The sequence below is a fragment of the Tachyglossus aculeatus genome, chromosome 4, assembly GCF_015852505.1.
Source record: "Tachyglossus aculeatus isolate mTacAcu1 chromosome 4, mTacAcu1.pri, whole genome shotgun sequence".
NCBI lineage: Eukaryota > Metazoa > Chordata > Mammalia > Monotremata > Tachyglossidae > Tachyglossus > Tachyglossus aculeatus.
In genome coordinates, this window is record NC_052069.1 from 46,009,789 (window position 1) to 46,034,982 (window position 25,194).

At 44.0% G+C, this 25,194-nt stretch overlaps 1 protein-coding gene across 8 annotated transcripts in view; it reads left to right on the plus strand.

Annotated features, from left to right (window-relative positions):
- Positions 1-5,596: 5,596 nt before the first annotated feature.
- The window catches only part of BRDT (bromodomain testis associated), a 79,397-nt gene continuing 59,799 nt past the window's right edge, over positions 5,597-25,194 (plus strand). For 5 of the 8 annotated variants that reach the window (XM_038744863.1, XM_038744869.1, XM_038744867.1 and 2 more), the window contains exons 1-4: positions 5,601-5,686; positions 19,790-20,039; positions 23,565-23,702; positions 24,906-25,038. In XM_038744863.1, coding sequence (XP_038600791.1) covers positions 19,854-20,039; positions 23,565-23,702; positions 24,906-25,038 — 457 coding nt within the window. In that variant the 5' untranslated portion in view covers positions 5,601-5,686; positions 19,790-19,853. Of the gene's footprint in view, positions 5,687-19,789; positions 20,040-23,564; positions 23,703-24,905; positions 25,039-25,194 lie in introns of those variants that run through there. The other 3 variants (XM_038744864.1, XM_038744866.1, XM_038744862.1) reach the window with 3 other exon arrangements.

The following is a 25,194-nucleotide window of genomic DNA, read 5'->3' on the forward strand; positions in this document are numbered from 1 at the left end:
AGAAGTTAAGTGACTTGCCTAAAGTCACACAGCAAACAAGCGGCACAACAGGATTAGACTACAGGTCTTTCTGAATTCATTCATTCATTCATTCAATCGTATTTATTGAGCGCTTACTGTGTGCAGAGCACTGTACTAATCAATCAATTAATCAATTGTATTTATTGAGCGCTTACTGTGTGTAGAGCACTGTACTAAGCGCTTGGGAAGTACAAGTGGGCAACATATAGAGACGGTCCCTACCCAACAGTGGGCTCGCAGTCTAATCCCAGGCTCTATCCACTAGGCCATGACGCTTTTCTTGTTTTCATGAACTTTAACATTTCTAGCCTCTAGAATAAGATGCAAAATCTGCTTTTAATGATAATAATAATAATAATTTTGGTATTTGTTAAGCGCTTACTATGTGCAAAGCACTGTTCTAAGCGCTGGGGAGGATACAAGATGATCAGGTTGTCCCATGTGAGGCTCACAATCTTAGTCCCCATTTTACAGATGAGGTAGCTGAGGCCCAGAGAAGTGAAGTGACTTGCCCAAAGTCACACAGCTGACAGTTGGCGGGATTGGAACCCATGACCTCTGACTCCAAAGCCCGGGATCTTTCCACTGAGCCACGCTGCTTCTCTTTTAGACTGTGAGCCCACTGTTGGGTAGGGACTGTCTCTATATGTTGCCAATTTGTACTTCCCAAGCGCTTACTACAGTGCTCTGCACATAGTAAGCGCTCAATAAATACGATTGATGATGATGATGATGATGATGGTAAACAATGGTAAACAATGACAAACCAAAGGGCATTTCTCTCCCCAATTTACAGGGGCCTAAAAACACCCTCCCTTTGAATTTTTATATGGTAATTTTGTTTAACATTTCTAGAATTACCAATAAACAGCTAGAGTTCCTATAAATATTGCGGGGAAATTTGCAATAGCCAGAAAACCAAACCCCACCGACTTTCGCTGGTGTGGCCCGATTTCCCGCTGTCGGGTAGGGACCGTCTCTCTATGTTGCCAACTTGGACTTCCCAAGCGCTTAGTACAGTGCTCTGCACACAGTAAGCGCTCAATAAATACGATTGAATGAATTTCCAGCTTGGTACTACCTCTTTTCAGTGTCCTCCCACGACACAGACTCAGGACTCCAAGACTTAGTTTCTGAGGGCTTGCCAACTTGGACTTCCCAAGCGCTTAGTACAGTGCTCTGCACACAGTAAGTGCTCAATAAATACGATTGATTGATTGATTGATTAAAACCAAACCGCCTCCATTTCCCCCTCCAGCCCCCAGGCCATACGCGGCTGAAACAGTATGGCTCAGTGGAAAGAGCCCGGGCTTGGGAGTCAGAGGTCATGGGTTCGAATCCCACTCTGCCACTTAGCTGTGTGACCTTGGGTAAGTCCTTTCACTTCTCTGTGCCTCAGTTACCTCATCTGTAAAATGGCGATTAAGACTGTGAGCCCCACGGGGGACAACCTGATCACCTTGTATTCATTCATACGTGCAATCGTATTATTGAGCGCTTACTGTGTGCAGAGCACTGTACTAAGCGCTTGGGTAGGGACCGTCTCTATCTGTTGCCAACTTGTACTTCCCAAGCGCTTAGTACAGTGCTCTGCACACAGTAAGCACTCAATAAATACGATCGATTGATTGATTGATTGGGAAGTACAAGTCAGCAACATCTAGAGATGGTCTCTACCCAACAACGGGCTCACAGTCTAGAAGGGGGAGACAGACAACAAAACAAAACACGTAGACAGGTGCCAAAACCGTCAGAATAAATAGAATTATGGCTATATAATAATAATAATAATGACATTTATTAAGCACTTACTATGTGCGAAGCACTGTTATAAGCGCTGGGGAGTTTACAAAGTGATCAGGTTGTCCCACAGTGGGGGGGCGGGGGGTTCACAGTGTTAATCTCCATTTTCCAGATGAGGGAACTGAGGCCCAGAGAAGTTAAGTGACTTGCCCGAAGTCACACAGCTAAGTGGGGAGTCAGAATTTGAACCCATGACTCCAAAGCCCGGGCTCTTTCCTCCGAGCCTCGCTGCTTCTTCCTCTGAGCCACGCTGCTTCTGCACGTCATTAACTAAATAAATAGAATAGTAAATCTGTATAAGTAAAATAATCATAAAATAAAATAAATATAAAATCAAATCAAAATCAAAATAAATATAAATAAAATAAATATAAAATCAACTCAAAATCAAAATAAATATAAATAAAATAAATGTACATAAAATCAAAATTAAAATAATAAAATAAATAAATAAATCTGTACAAATATATAGAAGTGCTGTGGGGAGGGGAAGGAGGTAGGGCAGAGGCGGGGATGGGGAGGAGGAGAGGAAAAAGGGGGCTCAGTCTGGGAAGGCCTCCTGGAGGAGGGGCGCTCTCAGTAGTCATTCATTCATTCAATCGCATTTATTGAGCGCTTGCGAAGCAGCGTGGCTCAGTGGAAAGAGCCTGGGCTTTGGAGTCAGAGGTCATGGGTTTGAATCCTGACTCCACCACGTCTGCTGTGTGACCTTGGGCAAATCACTTAACTTCTCTGAGCCTCAGTTACCTCATCTGTAAAATGGGGATTAAGACTGTGAGCCCCACGTGGGACAACCTGATCTCTTTGTATCCCCCCCAGCGCTTAGAACAGTGCTCGGCACCTAGTAAGTCCTTAACAAATGTTGCCAACTTGTAGTTCCCAATTGCTTAGTACAGTGCTCTGCACACAGTAAGCGCTCAATAAATACGATTGAATGAATGAATGAACAAATGCCATTATTATTATTATTATTATTATTATTATTATTATTATTACTGCGTGCAGCACACTGTACTAAGCGCTTGGGAAGTACAAGTTGGCAACGTATAGAGACGGTCCCTACCCAACAATGGGCTCACAGTCTCAGTAGGGCTCTCAGTAGTTATATCATCCCAGTGCTTAGAACAGTGCTTCACACATAGTAAGCGTTTAACAAATACTATTATTATTATTATTATTCTAGTCGTATCCCCCCCCAACACTTGGAACAGTGCTTCGCACATAGTAAGCGTTTAACAAATACTACTGTTAGAGAAGCAGCGTTGCTCAGAGGAAAGAGCCCGGGCTTTGGAGCCAGAGGTCATGGGTTCGAATTCCAGCTCCGCCACAGATCGGCTGTGTAACCTTGGGCAAGTCACTTAACTTCTCTGAGCCTCAGTTACCTCGTCTGTAAAATGGGGATTAAGATTGTGAGCCCCATGTGGGACAACCTGATCACCTTATATCCTCCCCAGCGCTTAGTACAGTGCTTTGCACATAGTAAGTGCTTAACAAATGCCATTATTATTATTATTATTATTACTGTGTGCAGAGCACTGTACTAAGCGCTTGGGAAGTACAGGTTGGCAACATATAGAGACGGTCCCTACCCAACAACGGGCTCACAGTCTCAGTAGGGCTCTCAGTAGTTGTATCCCCCCAGTGCTTAGAACAGTGCTTCGCACATAGTAAGCGTTTAACAAATACTATTATTATTATTATTCTAGTTGTATGTGAAGCAGCGTGCCTCAGTGGAAAAGAGCCCGGGCTTTGGAGTCAGAGGTCATGGGTTCGAATCCCTGCTCCGCCACTTGTCAGCTGTGTGACGTTGGGCAAGTCACTTCACTTCTCTGGGCCTCAGTTCCCTCATCTAGAAAATGGGGATGAAGACTGTAAGCCCCCTGTGGGACAACCTGATCACCTTGTAACCTCCCCAGCACTTAGAACAGTGCTTTGCACATAGTAAGCACTTAATAAATGATATTATTATTATTATTATTATTGTATCCCCCCAACACTTGGAACAGTGTGGCTCAGTGGAAAGAGCCCGGGCTTTGGAGTCAGAGGTCATGGGTTCGAATCCTGGCTCCACCACTTGGCAGCTGTGTGGCTTTGGGCAAGTCACTTCACTTCTCTGGGCCTCAGTTCCCTCATCTGGAAAATGGGGATGAAGACTGTAAACCCCCTGTGGGACAACCTGATCATCTTGTAACCTTCCCAGCTCTTAGAACAGTGCTTAGCACATAGTAAGCGCTTAATAAATGCCATTATTATTATTATTATTATTGTATCCCCCAACTCTTGGAACAGTGTGGCTCAGTGGAAAGAGCCTGGGCTTTGGAGTCAAAGGTCATGGGTTTGAATCCCGGCTCCACCACTTGTCAACTGTGTGGCTTTGGGCAGGTCACTTCAATCAATCAATCGTATTTATTGAGCGCTTACTGTGTGCAGAACACTGTACTAAGCGCTTGGGAAGTACAAGTTGGCAACATATAGAGACAGTCCCTACCCAACAGTGGGCTCACAGTCTCTGGGCCTCTCACACTTCTCTGGGCCTCAGTTCCCTCATCTGGAAAACGGGGATTAAGTCTGTGAGCCCACGTGGGACAACTTGATTCCCTTGTATCTACCCCAGCGCTTAGAACAGTGCTTTGCACATAGCGCTTAATAAATGCCATTATTATTATTATTATTATTATTACTAACAGTGCTGCGCACATAGTAAGCGTTTAGCAAATACGCTTGAATGATACGATTACAACTGAATGATGCAAATACAGCTGAATTAACAAATACTATTATTATTTTGTTGTCTGTCTCCCCCTTCTAGACTGTGGGCCCACTGTTGGGTAGGGACCGTCTCTAGATGTTTCCAGCTTGTACTTCCCAAGCGCTTAGTCCAGTGCTCCGCACACAGTAAGCGCTCAATAAATACGATTGATTGATTGATTATTATTCTAGGGAGAACCCTTTCTATGTACATATCTATTCTATTTATTTTATTTTGTTAGTATGTTTGGTTTTGTTCTCTGTCTCCCCCTTTTAGACTGTGAGCCCACTGTTGGGTAGGGACTGTCTCTATATGTTGCCAATTTGTACTTCCCAAGCGCTCAGTACAGTGCTCTGCACATAGTAACCGCTCAATAAATACGATTGATGATGATGATGATGATGATGATTGCCAAGATCCGCCCTTTCCTCTCCCTCCAAACCGCTACCCTGCTCGTTCAAGCTCTCATCCTATCCCGGCTGGACTACTGCCTCCCTTCAAGGCCCTACTGAGAGCTCACCTCCTCCAGGAGGCCTTCCCGGACTGAGCCCCTTTCTTCCTCTCCTCCTCGTCTCCCTCTCCATCCCCCTCATCTTACCTCCTTCCCCTCCCCACAGCACCTGTATATATGTATATATGTTTGTACATATTTATTACTCTATTTATTTATTTATTTATTTTACTTGTACACATCTATTCTATTTGTTTTATTTTGTTAGTATGTTTGGTTTTGTTCTCTGTCTCCCCCTTTTAGACTGTGGGCCCACTGTTGGGTAAGGACTGTCTCTATATGTTGCCAACTTGGACTTCCCAAGCGCTTAGTACAGTGCTCTGCACACAGTAAGCGCTCAATAAATACGATTGATTGATTGATTGATAAAATGGCGGCCCAAGCCCTCAGGCTTCTTGGTGCCCCTCGGGCCTTCGCTGACCACGTGACCGGGCGGGGCCAATGAGAAGAGCCGTTTCACGCGGGCGGGTATAAAGGCGCCAACTGCGGGCCCCCGCCGGCCGCCATTACGAAGAGGGACGGGTTCAGTGAGGTGCGCATGGCCGACAGGGAGGATCCGCCCCCCAGCCCTCCCCTTTGAGCTGTCTCTTTTTCTGCGTGAGGTAACTGACCGTCGAGGCGGTGGCCATTCCTCGCCCTGCCCCTTAAGATCTGCTTAAAACCTCAAAAGGGCCTTCAGTCCCATGGGGCAGGAAGATGTGGCCATGGGGCAGGAAGATGGTGGCCATGGGGCCTTCCCAACTGGGGGACAACTGCCCCTCGGGGATGGTGGCAGTTGACGCCATCCGTCCCCTTAGTCCCCCATCATTTAGAGGGGCTTCCTCCCTCTCCCCTTCCCGTCCAGGCCCCGTGGATTTGGGCCGTTGGCGACGCCCAGGGAGACATCTTTCCCTCAGGCCCCAAGTTTGGCTCCCGCAGAGGCATCTGGGAAAAAAACCGTTGGGAGCCGTTTTTTGAGGGGGAGGGTGGAGTGGGGCCCCTTTTAGACTGTGATCCCACTGTTGGGTAGGGACTGTCTCTATATGTTGCCAATTAGTACTTCCCAAGCGCTTAGTACAGTGCTCTGCACATAGTAAGTGCTCAATAAATACAATTGATGATGATGGGGCGGCCCTGAGCGGTTAGTACAGTGTCAGCGCCCGGTAAATAATAATGATGGCATTTGTTAATCAATCAATCAATTGTATTTATTGAGCGCTTACTGTGTGCAGAGCACTGTACTAAGCGCTTGGGAAGTACAAGTCGGAAACACATAGAGACGGTCCCTACCCAACAGCGGGCTCACAGTCTATTAGACTTAACAGTCTAGGAGACTGTTAAGCGCTTACTATGTGCAAAGCACTGTTCTAAGCGCTGGGGGATACAAGGTGATCGCGATGTCCCACGTGGGGCTCACAGTTTTAGTCCCCATTTTACAGATGAGGTCACTGAGGCTTAGAGAAGTGAAGTGACTTGCCCAAGGTCACACAGCAGACGTGGGGGAGCCGGGATTCGAACCCATGACCTCTGACGCCCAAGCCCGGGCTCTTTCCACTGAGCCACGCTGCTTCTCTGATACGTGGTAAAAACGGCTGATGGATCGTATTTACTGCACACAGTAAGCACTCAATAAATACGATTGATGATGATCGATTGATTAGGACGAGGTGAATCCCCAGGAGGATTTTAGCCGCCGTTGCCAATGGCTTTAGTCCCCCTTCTAGACTGTGAGCCCACTGTTGGGTAGGGACCGTCTCTATATGTTGCCAACTTACAGTACAGTGCTCTGCACACGGTAAGCGCTCAATAAATACGATTGAATGAATGAATGAATGGCTTCTACATCACCCTGATAGAAGCCCAGGCGAGAGATGGGGCCCACATCGGCTTCCAAAATGAAGTCCACTTGGGTAACTGACTGGTAACCATTCATTCATTCATTGAGCGCTTACTGTGTGCAGAGCACTGTACTAAGCGCTTGGGAAGTACAATTTGGCAACATATAGAGACGGTCCCTACCCAACAGTGGGCTCACAGTCTAGAAGGGGGAGTCTAGTAACCACGGACTACTAGAGAAGCAGCGTGGCTCCGTGGAAAGAGCCCCCGATTTGGACTTAATATGTTTTGTTGTCTGTCTCCCCCTTCTAGACTGTGAACCCGCTGTTGGGTAGGGACCGTCTCTAGATGTTCAGTCATTCAATCGTATTTATTGAGCGCTTACTGTGTGCAGAGCACTGGACTAAGCGCTTGGGAAGTACAAGTTGGCAACATATAGAGACGGTCCCTACCCCACAGTGGGCCAACTTGTACTTCCCAAGCGCCTAGTACAGTGCCCAGCACACAGTAAGCGCTCAAGAAATACGGTTGAATGAATGAACGAGTCAGAGGTCATGGGTTCAAATTCCGCTCTGCCAGTTGCCAGCCATGTGACTCTGGGCAAGTCAATAATGATGGTATTTGTTAAGCGCTTACTATGTGCAAAGCACTGTTCTAAGCGCCGGGGAGGTAACAAGGTGATCAGGTTGCCCCACGGGGGGCCCACAGTTTTAATCCCCATTTTTACAGATGAGGGAACCGAGGCACAGAGAAGTGAAGTGACTTGCCCAAAGTCACACAGCTGACAGTTGGCGGAGAGGGATTTGAACCCATGACCTCAGTGAACCCATGACCTCTGTGTACTTCTCTGTGCCCCATTTCCCTCATCTGTAAAATGGGGATTAAGACTGTGAGCCCCCCGTGGGACAGCCTGATTACTTTATAACCTCCCCAGCGCTTAGAACAGTGCTTTGCACATAGTAAATGCTTAATAAATGCTTTCATTATTATTGTCATCATTACTATAGGGCGGAAAATACGGCTAAATATCAGTCAATCGTATTTAATATTTATGTATTTAATATTTAATGTTTTCGTATTAAATATGAAAAATTCTATTGACAACTGTTCAAAGCACTGTACTAAGCGCTTGGGAGAGTCCTATAGAACATCAGACTCATTCCCTGCCCACAGCGAGCTCACAGCCTAGAGGGGGACCGTTTTTTAGAACAAATTTATAAGGTTTTAGTCATCTAGGCTGCGCAGTTCGTATCGGTGGTGTTCTTCCACACCCCTTTCACCTAAAAAAGATGTTCAAGTGGTATAATTTTCTGAAATTCCTGCTGGCTGTTGAACTTGAAGCACATTTTTTGGAAATACACCTTTATAGCCGCACCCCTTTTTTAAGGAAAAACGTTTACTGGCTACCGGTTATTTGGCTCAGATTTATTGGCGGCTAATCATTTATTTTTAACGTTAAAGTCTTAATAGGAAACTAGTTGCTTTGCAAAGGAGTTTATCAATTCGGGTTTGTAAAACTTAACGCCGTTGTCATTTAAGTAAAACCGGAGTTTGACTTTTAAGTTAATTTGGACGAACCAGGCTTGGGCGGGACTGGAGCCAACCCATTAGCGCTTAGTACAGTGCTTTGCACCCAGTAAGTGCTCAAGAAATACGATTATTAATAATAATTACAAACGAAAGAGAATCGTGATTTGAAAATTCCCAGAGAAAGAGCCCAGGTGAACATCTTGGTTAATCATGCCAGTGTCACAAAAAATTGTTATTCTAAACAGATGATTATGTGGCAGATTCTAGCATTTCCGCTTTAAATGGTTCACGGTAGGCTTGTGCAGTGGTTATTCACATGATTTATATAATAGTCTATTTGAAGATCATTTAGGTTCCCCTGCTTTTTCTTAAACCAAGCTAATTTTGGCTTTTCATGATCCTTATGGACAAAATCCTTCAAGTGGTTGCTTTGGAAGTCTTGAGGATGGCAATTTCTATGTCGTCCGTGGAGAGCCTGGTTTATAACTTGTACTTCCCAAGCGCTTAGTACAGTGCTCTGCACACAGTAAGCGCTCAATAAATATGATCGATTGATTGATACTGAAACTCAGTAGCTAACCAGATAGCTGTCAATTATTGACTACTTTGCGTATGTGGGTTCAAAATAATAATGGCATTTGTTAAGAGCTTACTATGTGCAAAGCACTCTTCTAAGCACTGGGGAGAATACAAGGTGATCAGGTTGGCCCACGGGGGACTCACAGTCTTAATCCCCATTTTACAGATGAGGCAGCTGAGGCACAGAGAAGCTAAGTGACTAGCCCAAGGTCACACAGCTGGCAATTGGCAGAGCTGGGATTTGAACTATTTTTAATCATTCTACCTACCTTTTTCTGTACACTCTTCTGCAGCTCTAATTATCTTTAAAATGATGCTACTAACCTAATTTGTTTTTTATGGAATTCCCTCTGGACTTTTTATGGAATTCCCTCCCGTTGTGGGCAGGGAACGTGTCAGCTAACTCTGTTGTATTGTACTCTCCCAAGTGCTCAGTACAGTGCTCTGCATATAGTAAGCACTCAGTAAGTACCATTGGTTCTCTGTGGTCCCTTAGTGCATGGCATGTAGTAAGCGCTTAATAAATACCATAATTATTATTCCCTCCTTGGCCATTCTTGCTAATAACAGACTATTTTCAATCTTATTTTTGGTATTTTCTTCATAAGGATACTGCTGAGCACTTGTTAATTCATTCAATTGTATTGAGCACTTAACTGCGTGCAGAACACTGTACTAAACGCTTGGGAGAGTACAATACAACAATGAAAAGACACTTTCCCTGCCCACAACAAGCTTACAGCCTAGAGGATAGACAGATCAATATAAATCAATTACAGATATGTACATAAGTGCTGTGGGGATGGAAGGGGGTTTCCAATGTATTCTTGAATCCCTCCAGATGAATAAATCATTTTAAATGTTAACTGCATTTAGCAGATTGCTTAACTTCTGTCTCAATTTGGGGGAAAAATTTGTCCAAATGTAACACATTGGACCCAGGGCAAATTAATTTTCAGTACCATTTGTTTCTCCAGGTTGATGCTGAATTATTGATAATTCTCTGAACTGTGGCTTCAGCCAATAGTACCTCTGTCTAATCACTTTATCTGGGCCAGTGATTCCTGACCTGTGGCTTCATGGATTGCAAAGCTTTGTGAGGATTTTGTGGGGTTCTTGCAGAACCCCTTGAGACCTTGGCATGAATTAGTTGTGTTTATTAGGAGCAATGAGAGGGTAGAACTTTTCCTCTCACTGAGTTTTTTGGATGGCTCCCTTGATACTCAGAGGTTAGTTACCACAGTGCCCTGTCAGATCTCAGGTTTCAGCTGCAAGTCCATGGGTGGAAAACTTGTTTTCTTTAGGTGAGATATATTGAGGTTGAGGGCTGTTATCATTTCAGAGACTAGGACTTGGGAAATGCTTTTCCATGTGGACTTTCCTCTTCCTTGCCCCCATTATTCCACAAACCAAATATTGAATAAATTTGAAAACCTTCCTGGAAGTTACACTTTAGTGTATCTGCTGATCTCCTTGGATCTACCAGTACATCATAAATTATCAGTCAATCCTCTTTATAGGTCAGGATAGTAGTAATGATGTTTATTTGGTGTCTACGGAGAGCTAAAAGCTTGGGGAAACTGCAGTAGAAGTAAAACAACATCCTTTGAACACAAATACTTCACAATTTGAGGTGGGAGCCTCTAGCATTGCAAATTTGTGACTAATATGTAGAGTAGAAAAACATAATAATAATTATGGCATTTGTTAAGCACTTCCCATGTGCCAAGCACTTTCTAAGCACTGGGGAGGATACAAGGTGATCAGGTTGTCCCTCGTGGGGCTCACAGTCTTAATCCCCATTTTCCACGTGAGGTAACTGAGGCACAAAAAAGTGAAGCGACTTACCCAAGATCACACAGCAAACAAGTGGCAGAGCTGGGATTAGAACCCATGTCTTCTGAGTTAACTCGTCCTCTTGTCACTAGGCCATCCTAATACATCCTTTACTTGAGAAAAGTAATCCCCCAGCATAAGAATTTAGATTTTTTTTTCACTTGCAGTGACTGTTGGTTTGAGCTATGAAGCACCTCAAATCCTATCGCTCCTTCCATGTTTATCATGTCCTTATTTTATATATATTTGTTCATCTTACATGTCACAAACTCCCCCTTACTCCTAGATTGTGAGCCCCTAGGAGCCAGGAACTATGTCTTTATCTCAATCATGTGTTTTTTTCATCAAGTCTATTGTACTGTACTCTCCCAAGAGCTTAGTACAATGTTTTGCACTTTTCCAGTACTTAGTACAGTACTTTACACATAGTAAGCACTTAATAAGTACAATTACTCAGGGAGACATGATCTGTGGGGACTTTTGTTTGGGAGAGGTTTTCTTGCATTTGCCCCCTCCTTGGCCTCAGCAAGTCCTTGAGAGAATCGTCTACACCCAGTGTGTCCAGTTCTCTTGACCCCCTCCACCTCCAATCTGGCTTCTGCCCCCTTCCCGCAACAAAAATTGCCCTCTTAAAAGTCACAAATGATTTCTTTACCAAATTCATCATAATCCTCCTCTATCTGCTGCCTTTACACTGTCGATCACTGCATTTCTGGAAGTATTTAACCTTGGCTACACTGACACATCTAGTTCTCCTCCTCTCTCTCTAGCCACGCTTTCTCAGTCTTTCAGTCTCCCCCTCTTCCTTCCACCCCCCCATAGAGAAGCAGCGTGGCTCAGTGGAAAGAGCCCGGGTTTGGGAATTTTAATCCTGGCTTCGCTCCTGATCAGCTGTGTGACTTTGGGCAAGTCACTTGACTTCTCTGTGCCTCAGTTACCTCCTCCCCCTCCCTCCCGCCTTACCTCCTTCCCCTCCCCACAGCACCTGTATATATGTTTGTATGTATTTATTACTCTATTTTATTTGTACATATTTATTCTATTTTATTTTGTTAATATGTTTTGTTTTGTTCTCTGTCTCCCCCTTCTAGACTGTGAGCCTGCTGTTGGGTAGGGACCGTCTCTATATGTTGCCAACTTGTACTTCCCAAGTGCTTAGTACAGTGCCCTGCGCACAGTAAGCGCTTAATAAATATGATTGAATGAATGAATGAATCTGTAAAATGAGGATTTAGACTCTGAGCCCCACGTGGGACAACCTGATTACCTTGTATCTACCCCAGCACTTAGAATAGTGCTTGGCACATAGTAAGCGCTTAACAAATGCCATTATTATTATTATTATTATTGTCTGTTGGAGTCCCTCAAGGCTCAGTTCTGGGCCCCCTTCTCTTCTCCATCAACACCCACTCCCTTGGAGGACTCATTCACTCCTATGTCTTCAACTACCATTTCTTTGCGGAAGATTCCCAAATCCCAAGCATGTCCAAAACAAAAGTCCTTATAGTAATAATAATGGTGGCATTTGTTAAGCACTTACTATGTGCAAAGCACTCTTCTAAGCGCTGGGGCTGATATAAGGTGATCAGGTTGTCCCACGTGGGGCTCACGGTCTTTGAGAAGCAGTGTGGCTCAGTGGAAAGAGCCTGAGCTTGGGAGTCAGAGGTCATGGGTTTAAATCCCGGCTTCGCCGCTTGTCAGCTGTGTGACTTTGGGCAAGTCACTTCACTTCTCTGTGCATCAGTTACCTCGTCTGTAAAATAGGGATTAAGATATGTGAGCCCCATGTGGGACAACCTGATCACCTTGTATCCTCCCTAGCGCTTAGAACAGTGCTTTCACATAGTAAACGCTTAAGAAATGCCATTAGTATTATTATTATTAAATCCCCATTTTACGGTTGAGGGAACTAAGGTATAGAGAAGTGAACTGACTTGCCCAAAGTCACACAGCTGACAATTGGCAGAGCATGGATTCGAACCCATGACCCCTGACTCCCAAGCCTGGACTCTTACCTCTGAGCCAGGCTGATCTTCTAGCCAAATCCTGTCCTCCCCATGACATGCCCTCCACTGTAGACAGCACCACCATCCTCTCCAAGCGCTTAGTACAGTGCTCTGCATCATCATCATCATCAATCGTATTTATTGAGCGCTTACTATGTGCAGAGCACTGTACTAAGCTCTTGGGAAGTACAAATTGGCAACATATAGAGACAGTCCCTACCCAACAGTGGGCTCACAATCTAAAAGGGGGAGACAGAGAACGAAACCAAACATACTAACAAAATAAAATAAATAGAATAGATATGTACAAGTAAAATAAATAAATAAATAGAGTAATAAATATGTACAAACATATATACATATATACAGGTGCTGTGGGGAAGGGAAGGAGGTAAGATGGGGGGATGGAGAGGGGGACGAGGGGGAGAGGAAGGAAGGGGCTCAGTGTGGGAAGGCCTCCTGGAGGAGGTGAGCTCTCAGCAGGGCCTTGAGCACACAGTAAGTGCTCAATAAATACAATTAAATGAATAAATAACTATGTCGTTCTCCTTGACTCATCTCTCACTCAGTCCATATATTCAGTCTGTCACCAAATCATCCTGTTGGTTCACAGGGAAGGAGGGAGAGGAGGCTCCCCAAAGAAGGTCGGTTAGGGAGGGTGGGGGGAAGGCGGGGGGACTCAATGTCCCATGGCTCTGGTTGGCTACCTGGATGGACTAGAGGTTGCTTCAAGGGAGTTTTGTTGTCCATCTCAGAGAAGCAGTGTGGCTTAGTGGAAGGAGCACGGGCTTGGGAGTCAGAGGTCGTGGGTTCTAATCCTGACTCTGCCACTTTTCATTCAGTCATATTTATTGAGCACTTACTGTGTGCAGAGCACTGTGCTAAGCGCTTGGAGAGTACAATTTGGCAGCAGGTGGCATAAACTTGTCAGCTATATGACTTTGGGCAAGTCACTTAACTTCTGTGCCTGTTACCTCATCTGTAAAATGGGGATTAAAACTGTGAGCCCCATGTGGGACAACCTGAGTATCCTGTATAATAATAATGATGGCATTTATTAAGCGCTTACTATGTGGAAAGCACTGTTCTAAGCACTGGGGAGGTTACAAGGTGATCAGGTTGTCCCGTGGAGGGCTCACAGTCAATCCCCATTTTGCAGATGAGGTAACTGAGGCCCAGAGAAGTGAAGTGACTTGCCCAAAGTCACACAGCTGACAATTGGCGGAGCTGGGATTTGAACTCATGACCTCTGACTCCAAAGCCGGGGCTTTTTCACCACAGCGCTTAGAACAGTGCTTGGCACATTGTAAGCACTTAATAAATACCATCATCATCAGCAGGGCTAAAATCTGCCCTTTCCTCTTCATCCAAACTGCTGCCATGCTAATCCATGCACTTATATCCTGTCTTAATAGTAATGAAGGCATTTAAGTGCTTACTATGTGCCAAGCACTGTTCTGAGCACTGGGGGGTGGGGATACAAGGTGATCACGTTGTCCCACGTGGGGCTCACAGTCTTAATCCCCATTTTCCAGATGAGGTAACTTGAGGCTCGGAGAAGTTAACTGACTTGCCCAAGGTCACACAGCAGACACATGGTGGAGCTGGGATTAGAACCCATGACCTCTGACTGCCAAGGCCGTGCTACTGCATCAGCCTCCCTGCTGACCTCTCTGCCTCTTGTCTCTCTCCACTCTGGTCCAGACTTCATTCTGCTGCCCAGATCATTTTTCCACAAAGCTATTGAGCTTGTTTTCCCCATTCTTCCAGAATCTCCAGTGGCTACCCATCCACCTCCGAATAAAAACCCCCCACAAAACTCCTTACCATAGGCTTTAAAGCACTCAATCGCCTTTCTCCCCCCACCCCCTTACCTCCCTAAGAAGTATCCTACTTCAACTCGCACATTTTGATCTTCTATGCCAGCCTGTACCTACATCTTGTCTCGACAGCCGCCAACATCTTGCCCCCTCTCTCTTCATATCTGACAGACATTTGCCCTCCCCACCTTCAAAGCCATATTAAAAGCACATCTCTTCCAAGAAACCTTCCCCAGCTAGGTCCTCACGCTCCCTTCATTCACCCCTCCCTCAGCCCCACAGCCTTTATTTACGTATCTCTAACTTCTGAAACCTTCCATTCCGCCCTGCTTCTTAGAAACCTCCATTGTAATGATCTTTTCCTCTCCACACCTAACTCCTGATCATTGGCTTCAAGGCACTCGATAGTCTCTCCCCCTCTTACCACTCTTGTCCCCAAAGCACCTTTAACTCCCACTCTTCATTTCTCCCCGGGTAACCTACTCAGGCTTCGGAGTCAGAGGTCATGGGTTCAAGTCCTGGCTCTGCCAATTGTCAGCTGTGTGACTTTGGGCAAGTCACTTAACTTCTCTGGGCCTCAGTTACCTCATCTGGAAAATGGGGATTAAGACTGTGAGCCCCCCGTGGGACAACCTAATCACCTTGTATCCTCCCCAGTGCTTAGAACAGTGCTTAGCACATAGTAAGCGCTTAATAAATGCTGCTATTATTATTATGTCCATACCCCCCGGAATTCCTGGAATTGCCCTCCCTCATGATGCTTGTCCATATTCAAAGTCGTTCTGGAATTCATTCAATTGTATTTATTGAGCGCTTACTGTGTGCAGAGCACTGTACTAAGCGCTTAGCACTGTACTAATCACACCTCCAGGTGGCTCCGCCCCGACTTCAAAACTTGCCATTTTATATCCTGCCAACTGCCACTTCAGCGCAGCCATAATTTCATACTCCCTTCTCCTTTGTCTTGCCTTCTGATTTTTAATGATAACAATGATGGCATTTATTAAGCACTTACTACGTGCAAAGCACCGTTCTAAGCGCTGGGGAGGTTACAAGGTAATCAGGTTGTCCCACATGGGTCTCGCAGTCTTCATCCCCCTTTTACAGATGAGGTAACTGAGGCACTCAGTCACACAGGTGACAATCGGCGGACAATCGGCGGAGCCGGGATTTGAACCCATGACCTCTGACTCCAAAGCCCGTGCTCTTTCCACTGAGCCACGCTGCTTCTATTTTTAGCAGTTTATTGCTATTAGCGCCTTTATCTGAGGGAGGATAAGGAAAGGAGTGAAAACAGGGTGGGCTAGAAGACCATTAAAGACAGGCTAATAAGCTGTTAAATACTGTAGACATTTTGGTGTTAATTTTATGTACTTAGGCATCTCTTATTATAAAGAACACTTTATGCAACTCACACACTCAGTGCTTATTAATATTCTAGCAAACCTGTTACCCACTCTGCCGCTATCTCACCGCCGACCTCTTCGGGTCCTGCCTCTGGCCTGGAACGCCCTTCCTTTTCATATCCCCACTGTTGGGTAGGGACTGTCTCTATATGTTGCCAACTTGTACTTCCCAAGCGCTTAGTACAGTGCTCTGCACACAGTAAGCGCTCAGTAAATACGATTGATTGATTGACAATAACTTCCCCACCGTCAAATCCCTATTGAAGTTACATCTCCAAGCAACTTTCCTTGACTAAGGCCTCACTTCCTCTTTTCCCACTCCCTTCTGCATTGCCCTGACTTCCTCCCTTTATTCACCACAGCACTAATGTGCATATCCATAATTTATTTTTGTATATTAACATTCATTCAGTCATATTTATTGAGCGCTTACTGTGTGCAGAGCACTGTACTAAGCGCTTGGGAAGTACAAGTTGGCAACATAGAGACGGTCCCTACCCAACAACGGGCTCACAATCTAGAAGGGGGAGACAGACAGCAAAACATGTGGACAGGTATCAAGTCATCAGAATAAATAGAAATAAAGCTAGATGTACATCATTAACAAAATAAATAGAATAGTAAATATGTATAAGTAAAATAGAGTGATTAATCTGTACAAACATATACAGGTGCTCTGGAGAGGGGAAGGAGGAGAGGAATTCCCACCACCTCTAGACTAATCTTGTTGTCGGCAGGGAATGTCAAGTATCTGTTGTACTCTCCCGAGCGCTTAGTACAGTACTCTGCACAGTTAGTGCTCAGTAAATACAATTGATGTATTTTATTGTGCAGTGCTAGTTATCTAGCTAAATAAAAATATATATGATGTGCCAGCTGCTGTCACCAATTTCTATTTTTCCTGTCCCCAAGTTATCCTAAACCATAGAACTGTACTACTGTAGCTGTTTTTGAATTTATTGGAGGTGGTAAACTAAATTTTGGATTATATAATTTCCATTATTTATCCATCAGTGATTGAGGATAATAACTGGGTTGGCTGCCCTGAAGAACTGATCAGGAGACATCTAAGACTATACTAAGGGCCATAGCTTGAATGATTTCTTGTGCCGCTATAATAGCGCATAGCATAGTACTCCGTACACACGTGCTTTAACTGGAAGTTTAGTTACTCAAGTATTTTATTTGTCTATTTCAGTGCAAGCTGATGTCCAGTTTCAGGATTTTGAGTCCAAACCACAGCTTGGCTGTTTGCTGTCTTTTGTTTCTTGCTCATTAGCAGGAGTACCCAGATTCATTTAGTTTTTGGTGCCCAACTCCGGTTACTGGAAATAGGGCAATACTAATTCTAGTGGGGATGGGGAAGCAGTAAGGATAGCTGTGTCTGTAGAGGGAGACACGGAATCACATATAATGATAGCATTTATTAAGCACTTACTATGTGCAAAGCACTGTTCTAAGCACTGGGGAGGTTACAAGGTGATGAGGTTGTCCCACGGGGGGGGCGCTCACAGTCTTCATCCCCATTTTACAGATGAGGGAACTGAGGTCCAGACAAGTGAAGTGACTTGCCCAAAGTCACACAGCTGACGAGTGGCGGAGCCGGGATTTGAACCCATGACCTCTGACTCCTCCACTGAGCCACGCTGCGCCTCTTCTTTTTGCCCTCTACTCCCTTAGAACCTTTTCCCTCCTGATTTGAGTATAGGTACTTTTGCTATAATGTTGGGAATCACACATTTATGAGGCATTCCATATTTTCCCCCAGCTCACCTTTTTATTCTAAAAATAATTTTACCTCTTATTTCTCCTGGCTTCTTGTTCAACCACCTCCCACTTCAACTTCTGTGGACCACAGCTTGATGAAATTAAATCTCCAGGGACTCTCCTTCCCTGTCTATTTTCCTGGAATTTGAGTGCTTTCTGTGTGCAGAACACTGGCTTAGTAGAGTAAGAGGGACATGCGTTCTGATTCTGGCTGTGCCATTTGTTGGCTGTGTGTCTTGGGCAAGTCACTTCACTTCTCTGGGCCTCAGTAACATCCTCTGTAAAATGGGGATTAATGTGGGACATGGATTGTGGCCAATCTGATTAGAGAAGCAGCGTGGCTCAGTGGAAGGAGCATGGGCTTGGGAGTCATAGGTCATGGGTTCAAATCCTGCCTCTGCTGCTTGTCAGCTGTGTGGCTTTGGGCAAGTCATTAACTTCTCTGTGCCTCAATCACCTCATCTGTAAAATGGGGATTAAGATTGTGAGCCCCACATGGGACAACCTGATCACCTTGTATCCTCTCCAGCATGGGCTTGGGAGTCATACGTCATGGGTTCAAATCCTGGCCCTGCTGCTTGTCAGCTGTGTGACTTTGGGCAAGTCATTAAATTCTCTGTGCCTGTTACCTCATCTGTAAAATGGGGATTAAGATGGTGAGCCCCACATGGGACAACCTGATCACCTTGTATCCTCCCCAGCGCTTAGAACAGTGCTTTGCATGTCGTAAGTGCTTAACAAATACCAAAATTATTATTATTATTATGAATCTACCCCAGTGCTTAGAACAGTGCCTGGGTCATAGTAAGTGCTTAAGAAATGCCATTATCATCATCATCATCAATACTGTACTGAGCACTTAGGAAACTCCAGTGCAGAAATTAACAGACACATTCCCTGTTCACAAGGAGCTTACTGTCTAGAGGGGGAGATAGACATTAAAATAAATTGTAGATATGTACACAGTGCTGTGGGGGCTGAGAATGGGGTGACTATCAACGGCTTAAAGGGTAGAGCTGAAAGTCCATAGGCAATGCAGAAGGGAAAGGGAGTAGAGGAAAAGAGGGCATAATCAGGCAAGGTCTCTTGTGATTCTGATAAGTCTTTGGCGGTGGGGAGAATCTGTTGTGGTGTGTATTGAAGTTGTCTCAGCTTCCCTGTTCCTCATATTGATCAGCTATATTAAAAGTAACCCCTACCCTTTATTGCCCTTTGCCACTTTCAATCTGTCCATTCTCCTTCACATATTTTCTAGGTTATGCCACTACGAGGTGTTTAAAAAAAAACCTCCAAACATCCTACTCCTGTCTAAAAGTCCATTTATTTGGACTACCTTACTGTTGTAATCACAATAATAATAATAATAATAATAATAATTGGCATTTGTTAAGCGCTTACTGTGTGCAAAGCACTGTTCTAAGCGCTGGGGAGGTTACAGGGTGATCAGGTTGTCCCACATGGGGCTCACAGTCTTCATCCCCATTTTACAGATGAGGTAACTGAGGCCCAGAGAAGTTAAGTGACTTGCCCAAGATCACACAGCAGACATGTGGTGGAGTTGGGATTCGAACCCATGACCTCTGACTCCAAAGCCCGTGCTCTTTCCACTGAGCCACGCTGCTTCTCTAAGATACTTAAAGCACTGGTTAAACAATATGTAGCTTTAATTTTGTAATGTATTTTGTGCTACAGTCTCTATATGTGGCTTAATGTTTCCATTTTAATAATCCTGAGTGTTTCCATTTTAATAATCCTGAGTTGATGCCTGTCTGCTTGTTTTGTGGTGTTGTCTGTCTCTCCCTTCTAAACTATGAGCCCTTTGTTGGATAGGGATTGTCTCTATCTGTTGCCAAATTGTACTTTCCAAGCAGTTAGTACAGTGCTCTGCACACAGTAAGCGCTCAATAAATACGATTGAATGAATGAATGAACTCTTTCTCCAACAGCCGTCATTGCAGATAATTGTGAAGAACACGTCTGAAGATCAGTATATCTAGAACCCACCCAGAAATGTCTCTGCCAAGCAGACAAACAATTGTTAATCCTCCGCCACCGGAATATATAAACACTAAAAAGAGTGGGCGCATAACAAATCAACTTCAATACTTACAGAAGGTGGTCATAAAGGCTATATGGAAGCATAGTTTTTCTTGGCCATTTCAACAACCTGTAGATGCTGTGAAACTAAGACTTCCGGTAAGTGTTTTATTCCGTAAATTAAATTGTAAGTGCTTCTTTAGAGAAATATCGGCTTGTCGTGTAAACCACTTTACCTGGATATCCTCTGTCTCTCACCCTCGCTCTGCCTCTAACCTGGAACCTTTTAGTCTTTTAGACTGTGAGCCCACTGTTGGGTAGGGACTGTCTCTATATGTTTCCAATTTGTACTTCCCAAGCGCTTAGTACAGTGCTCTGCACATAGTAAGCGCTCAATAAATATGATTGATGATGATGGAACCTCCTCCCTCTTCATATATGAGAGACGATCATTCTCCCCACTTTCAAAGCCTTAAGATCACATCTTCTCCAATAGGCCTTCCTTGACTAAGCCCTCATTTCTTCGTGTCCCACTCCCTTCTGCGTCAACCATGCACTTGGATTTGCACTCTTAATCCTTCAGCCCCACAGCAATTATGTACTTATCCATAATTTCTATTAATGTCCCTTCCCATCTAGACAGTAAACTAGTTCTGAGCAGGGAAAGCGTCTACCATGTTATAGTATTCTCCCAAGTGCTTAGTACAGTGCTCTGCACATAGTAAGTGCTCAATAAATAAGATTGTTTCACTTTGCTTTAGGTAGGAATGTAGGACTTGTTAGACTTTTGCAGAGACTTTTGTAAGACTTCAAGCAAGTCACTTAACTTCTCTCTCTGAATTTCCTCATTCTGTAAAATAAGGATTAAATATCTGTACTTCCCCCTCATACTGTGAATTCCACATGGGACAGGAACTGTTGAATTTATCTTATCTACCCCAGTGCTTAGAACAATGCTTGGCACATTGCAAGCGGTAAACAAGTACTGCTATCATTAAAATTATTACTTTTAATGCATACTCTCACAGGCACTTCCTGAACTTTGTCACCATTTAATGTCACCACATACTTGACTATTACTGTCGCTCTTAAAATTTTATCTTCGTACAGGCTTTTTCCCTTTCACTATTGTTCAAACCCTGTCCACTCCCTGACTTTCCCATCACTGTGGACGGCACTACCATCCTTCCCTCTTCCAAGCCCGCCACCTTGGTGTCATCCTTGACTCCACTCTCTCATTCACCCCACACATCCAATCCGTCACCAAAACCTGCCAGTCTCACCTTCACAGCATTGCCAAGATCCGCCCTTTCCTCTCCATCCAAACCATTACCTTGTTGGTACAGTCTCTCATCATATCCCAGCTGGATTACTGCATCAGCATCCTTTCTGATCTCCCAACCTCTTGTCTCTCCCCACTTCAGTCTAGACTTCACTCTGCTACCAAGATTATCTTTGTACAGAAACACTCTGGGTATGTCACCCCTCTCCTCAAAAATCTGCAGTGGTTGCCTATCAACCTTCATATGAAGCAAAAACTCCTCAGTATTGGTTTCAAAGCTCTCCATCCCCTCACCCCCTCCTACCTCCCCTCCCTTCTCTCCTTCTCCAGCCCAGCCCGCACACTCTGCTCCTCTGCCACCACTAACCTCCTCACTGGGCCTCGTTCTCGTCTGTCCCTCCATCGACCCCCGGCCCACGTCCTCCCCCGGGCCTGGAATGCCCTCCCTCCACACGTCCACCAAACTAGCTCTCGTCCCTCCTTCAAAGCCCTACTGAAAGCTCACCTCCTCCAGGAGGCCTTCCCAGACTGAGCCCCTTTTGTCTCTGCTCCTTCTCCCCTCCCCATCGCCCTCCCTGAACTCTACCCCCTGCCCCGCCCCACAGCACTGGTATATATTTGTACATATTTATTATTCTGTTTATTTTATTAGTGATGTGAATATAGCTATAATTCTATTTATCTATTTTGATGCTATTGATGCCTGCCTACTTGTTTTATTGTCTGTCTCCCCCTTTCTAGACTGTGAGCCCATTGTTGGGTAGGGATTGTCTCTGTTGCCAAATTGTACTTTCCAAGCGCTTAGTACAGTGCTCTGCACACAGTAAGTGGTCAGTTAATACGATTGAATGAATGAATTACAGTGCTAGAATACTGAACCTCTAAAAATAGGGACTACCATAGTTTGGATTTTTTTTTTTTAAATGGCACTTGCGTTTACTATGTGCCAGTCACTGTACTAAGCACTGGGGTAGATAGACGATAAGTTGGACACAGTCCCTTTCCTACAAACCTTGTATCCCCCCCAGCGCTTAGAACAGTGCTCTGCACATAGTAAGCGCTTAACAAATGCCATCATTATTATTTCAAGGCTCAGGGTCCTAATCCCCATTTTACAGATGAAGTAACTGAGGCACAGAGAAGTTAAGTGATCTGCCCAAAGTCAAACAGCTGATAAGTGGTGGAGCTGGGATTTAAAACCCAGGTCCTCTAATTCCCAAGTCTGCCGTCTTTCCATTAGGTCATGCTGCTTTTCACTTTCTAACTTCTAGGTTATTTAGAAAGATCAGAAAAATTTCTGACCCAAAGTAGGCTGACCACCTGTACCTGAGCATTTTGTAAGTCTTAGAAATACTCTTTCCCTACATTAACACTAATATATTAAAAATAGCTCTTGTATTGGAGCAATTAAGTGCATAATCACATGAGTTTGAATTTTGGTCATTGTTGAAAATGTATTTTGGATTTTGCCCTGTTTCTTGCACAAGCCTACAGATTATTTGTTGAAAAGTTGTTTGAAATGTATTCAGTTAAAATTTGAAACTTCAAAATCTGAAATATATTGCACTTAACAACAATTTTAACCTTAGTAGAGCTGTATCATGGGGTCACAAAAAGCAGACTAGTGGATTTGTGTATCTTTGGGCGGACTTTTGGCTGCAACTAGTTTTATGCAGTCACTTTGACCATAAAAAGATTTCTGTTTATCAAATTCTTGCATGCACATCAATAAGCTGTACTCCTGCCCACAGCCTTGCTTGTGTGTGGTTTTTTTGTGTGTGGTATTAAGCACTTACTATTTGCTAATCACTTTGGTAGATACAAGCGAATCAGATTGGGGCACAGTCCATGTCCCACATCGTGCTCACAACCTTCACCCCCATTTTACGGATGAGGTGACTGAGGCACAGAGAAATTGAGTGACTTGTCCGCGGTCAGGATTAGAACCCAGGGTCAGACTCCCGGGCCTGGGATCTGTCCAGTAGGCTACACCATTTCTTGGCTTGTTGCATGGCTGGCTGGGGTGAGGGCACTGTAATAAATTCCGTTGCGGAAGTTCACCCCTCAAGTCTTCCTAAAAGGACCAAGGTTTATTGATCCCTTGCAACGGGAGACTCCACGCATCCAGAAGTTAGGTAACAAGTTGGACCTCTTGTGTTCACATCCACAGATAAGAATCACTAATCTTAAAAAAAAAAAAATTAAGACTTTAGCTTTAGTTTTTCCTGGTCTAAGTATTCCTATAACCGTTAGCTATAATAACACTCGTCCTTTCCCGCTTCAGATCCGAATCATAATCATTAACTTCAGAGCTTGCATGTTAAAAGCTAAAAATGTTGTGTATGCTTATTCTAATCATCACCCCACTAAGTGTTAAACAGTTTTTCATTTAATACCTCCAGGATTATTACAGTATTATCAAGAACCCAATGGATTTGAGTACCATTAAAAAGCGCTTGGAATATAAGTACTACATGAAGGCTTCAGAATGTGTGGACGACTTCAATACAATGTTTACGAATTGCTATTTATATAATAAGGTATGTATGCTTTAATGCTTTCTGTTCAGCAACCTTGTCTTGATACAGCTGATTTTTTTAATTTTTATTATTATTGTACCCTAAACCTGAAGAGCTGGTTTTGTCACTACATTATGTAGTGATTTTATCATCAATCGTATTTATTGAGCGCTTACTATGTGCAGAGCACTGTACTAAGCGCTTGGTACTAAGTACAGTAATCACTGTACTAAGCGATTTTACCCAGTGAACGGTTGAACTCTGTGCTGGGATAGATAAAATGATGGTTCAAAATTGAAAGGTACCAAGATATTTGTCCAAACCCATCCATTCCCCTATCCGCACACCATTTTGATCCTACCGGGGCCAGAGGGGTTGATGGTAGTGATCATCATCAATCGTATTTATTGAGCGCTTACTGTGTGCAGAGCACTGTACTAAGCGCTTGGGAAGTACAAATTGGCAACATAACCGTTGCCATAAGTGCCATATGCCATCATAAGTGATGATAAAGAATGATGGTTTTTTGAGGGTAGCAGAGGAAAAGAGCCCGCTTTTCCCTCTCCTCCTCCCCATCCCCCCCACCCTACCTCCTTCCCCTCCCCACAGCACCTGTATATACATATTTGTACATATTTATTACTCTATTTTACTTGTACATATTTACTATTTATTTTAATGATGTGCATATAGCTTTAATTCTATTTGTTCTGATTATTTTGACACCTGTCTACATGTTTTTTGTTGTCTGTGTCCACCTTTTAGACTGTGAGCCCACTGTTGGGTAGGGACCGTCTCTATATGTTGCCGACTTATACTGCCCAAGCGCTTAGTACAGTACTCTGCACACAGTAAGCGCTCAGTAAATACGATTGAATGAATGAATGAATGCCCTGGCGTAGACAACAGAGAATCAAGTCGGATACAAGCTACAGTTTAAATCTGATTTAAAAGTAATGGGAGAAGTTCATATGTAGCCATTTTCTGACGGATACAAGCTACAGTTTAAATCTGATTTAGAAGTAATGGGAGAAGTTCATATGTAGCCATTTTCTGACGGATAGAAGCTACGGTTTAAATCTGATTTAAAAGTAATGAGAGAAGTTCATGTGTAGCCATTTTCCGACGTCTTCCATGGTGTGCTTAAGCCGAATGATCTGTTGTGTTAAATTTAGTGTGATGACGGACCATTCTTATCCCTAAAATCTTTAACTTGTGTTACAGCCAGGTGATGATATTGTTCTTATGGCCCAAACCCTGGAGAAAGTATTTTTACAGAAAGTGGCTCAAATGCCCCAAGAAGAGGAATTAATAGGCAGAAGTAAGGAAGGAAAAAGGAAAGGTAAAGAACCTGAAGGTACACGATTTAAAGACACTTTAATAACAGATTGCTTCTACTAAAAAAAAAAAAAGTTAAGTGCTTTGTGGGTGGGGGGTATTTTCAATATGGATGAGTCATTTTTTTAAAATACCCTGATAATAATCAAGCCAAACTCATGTCTACCAGGGGTTG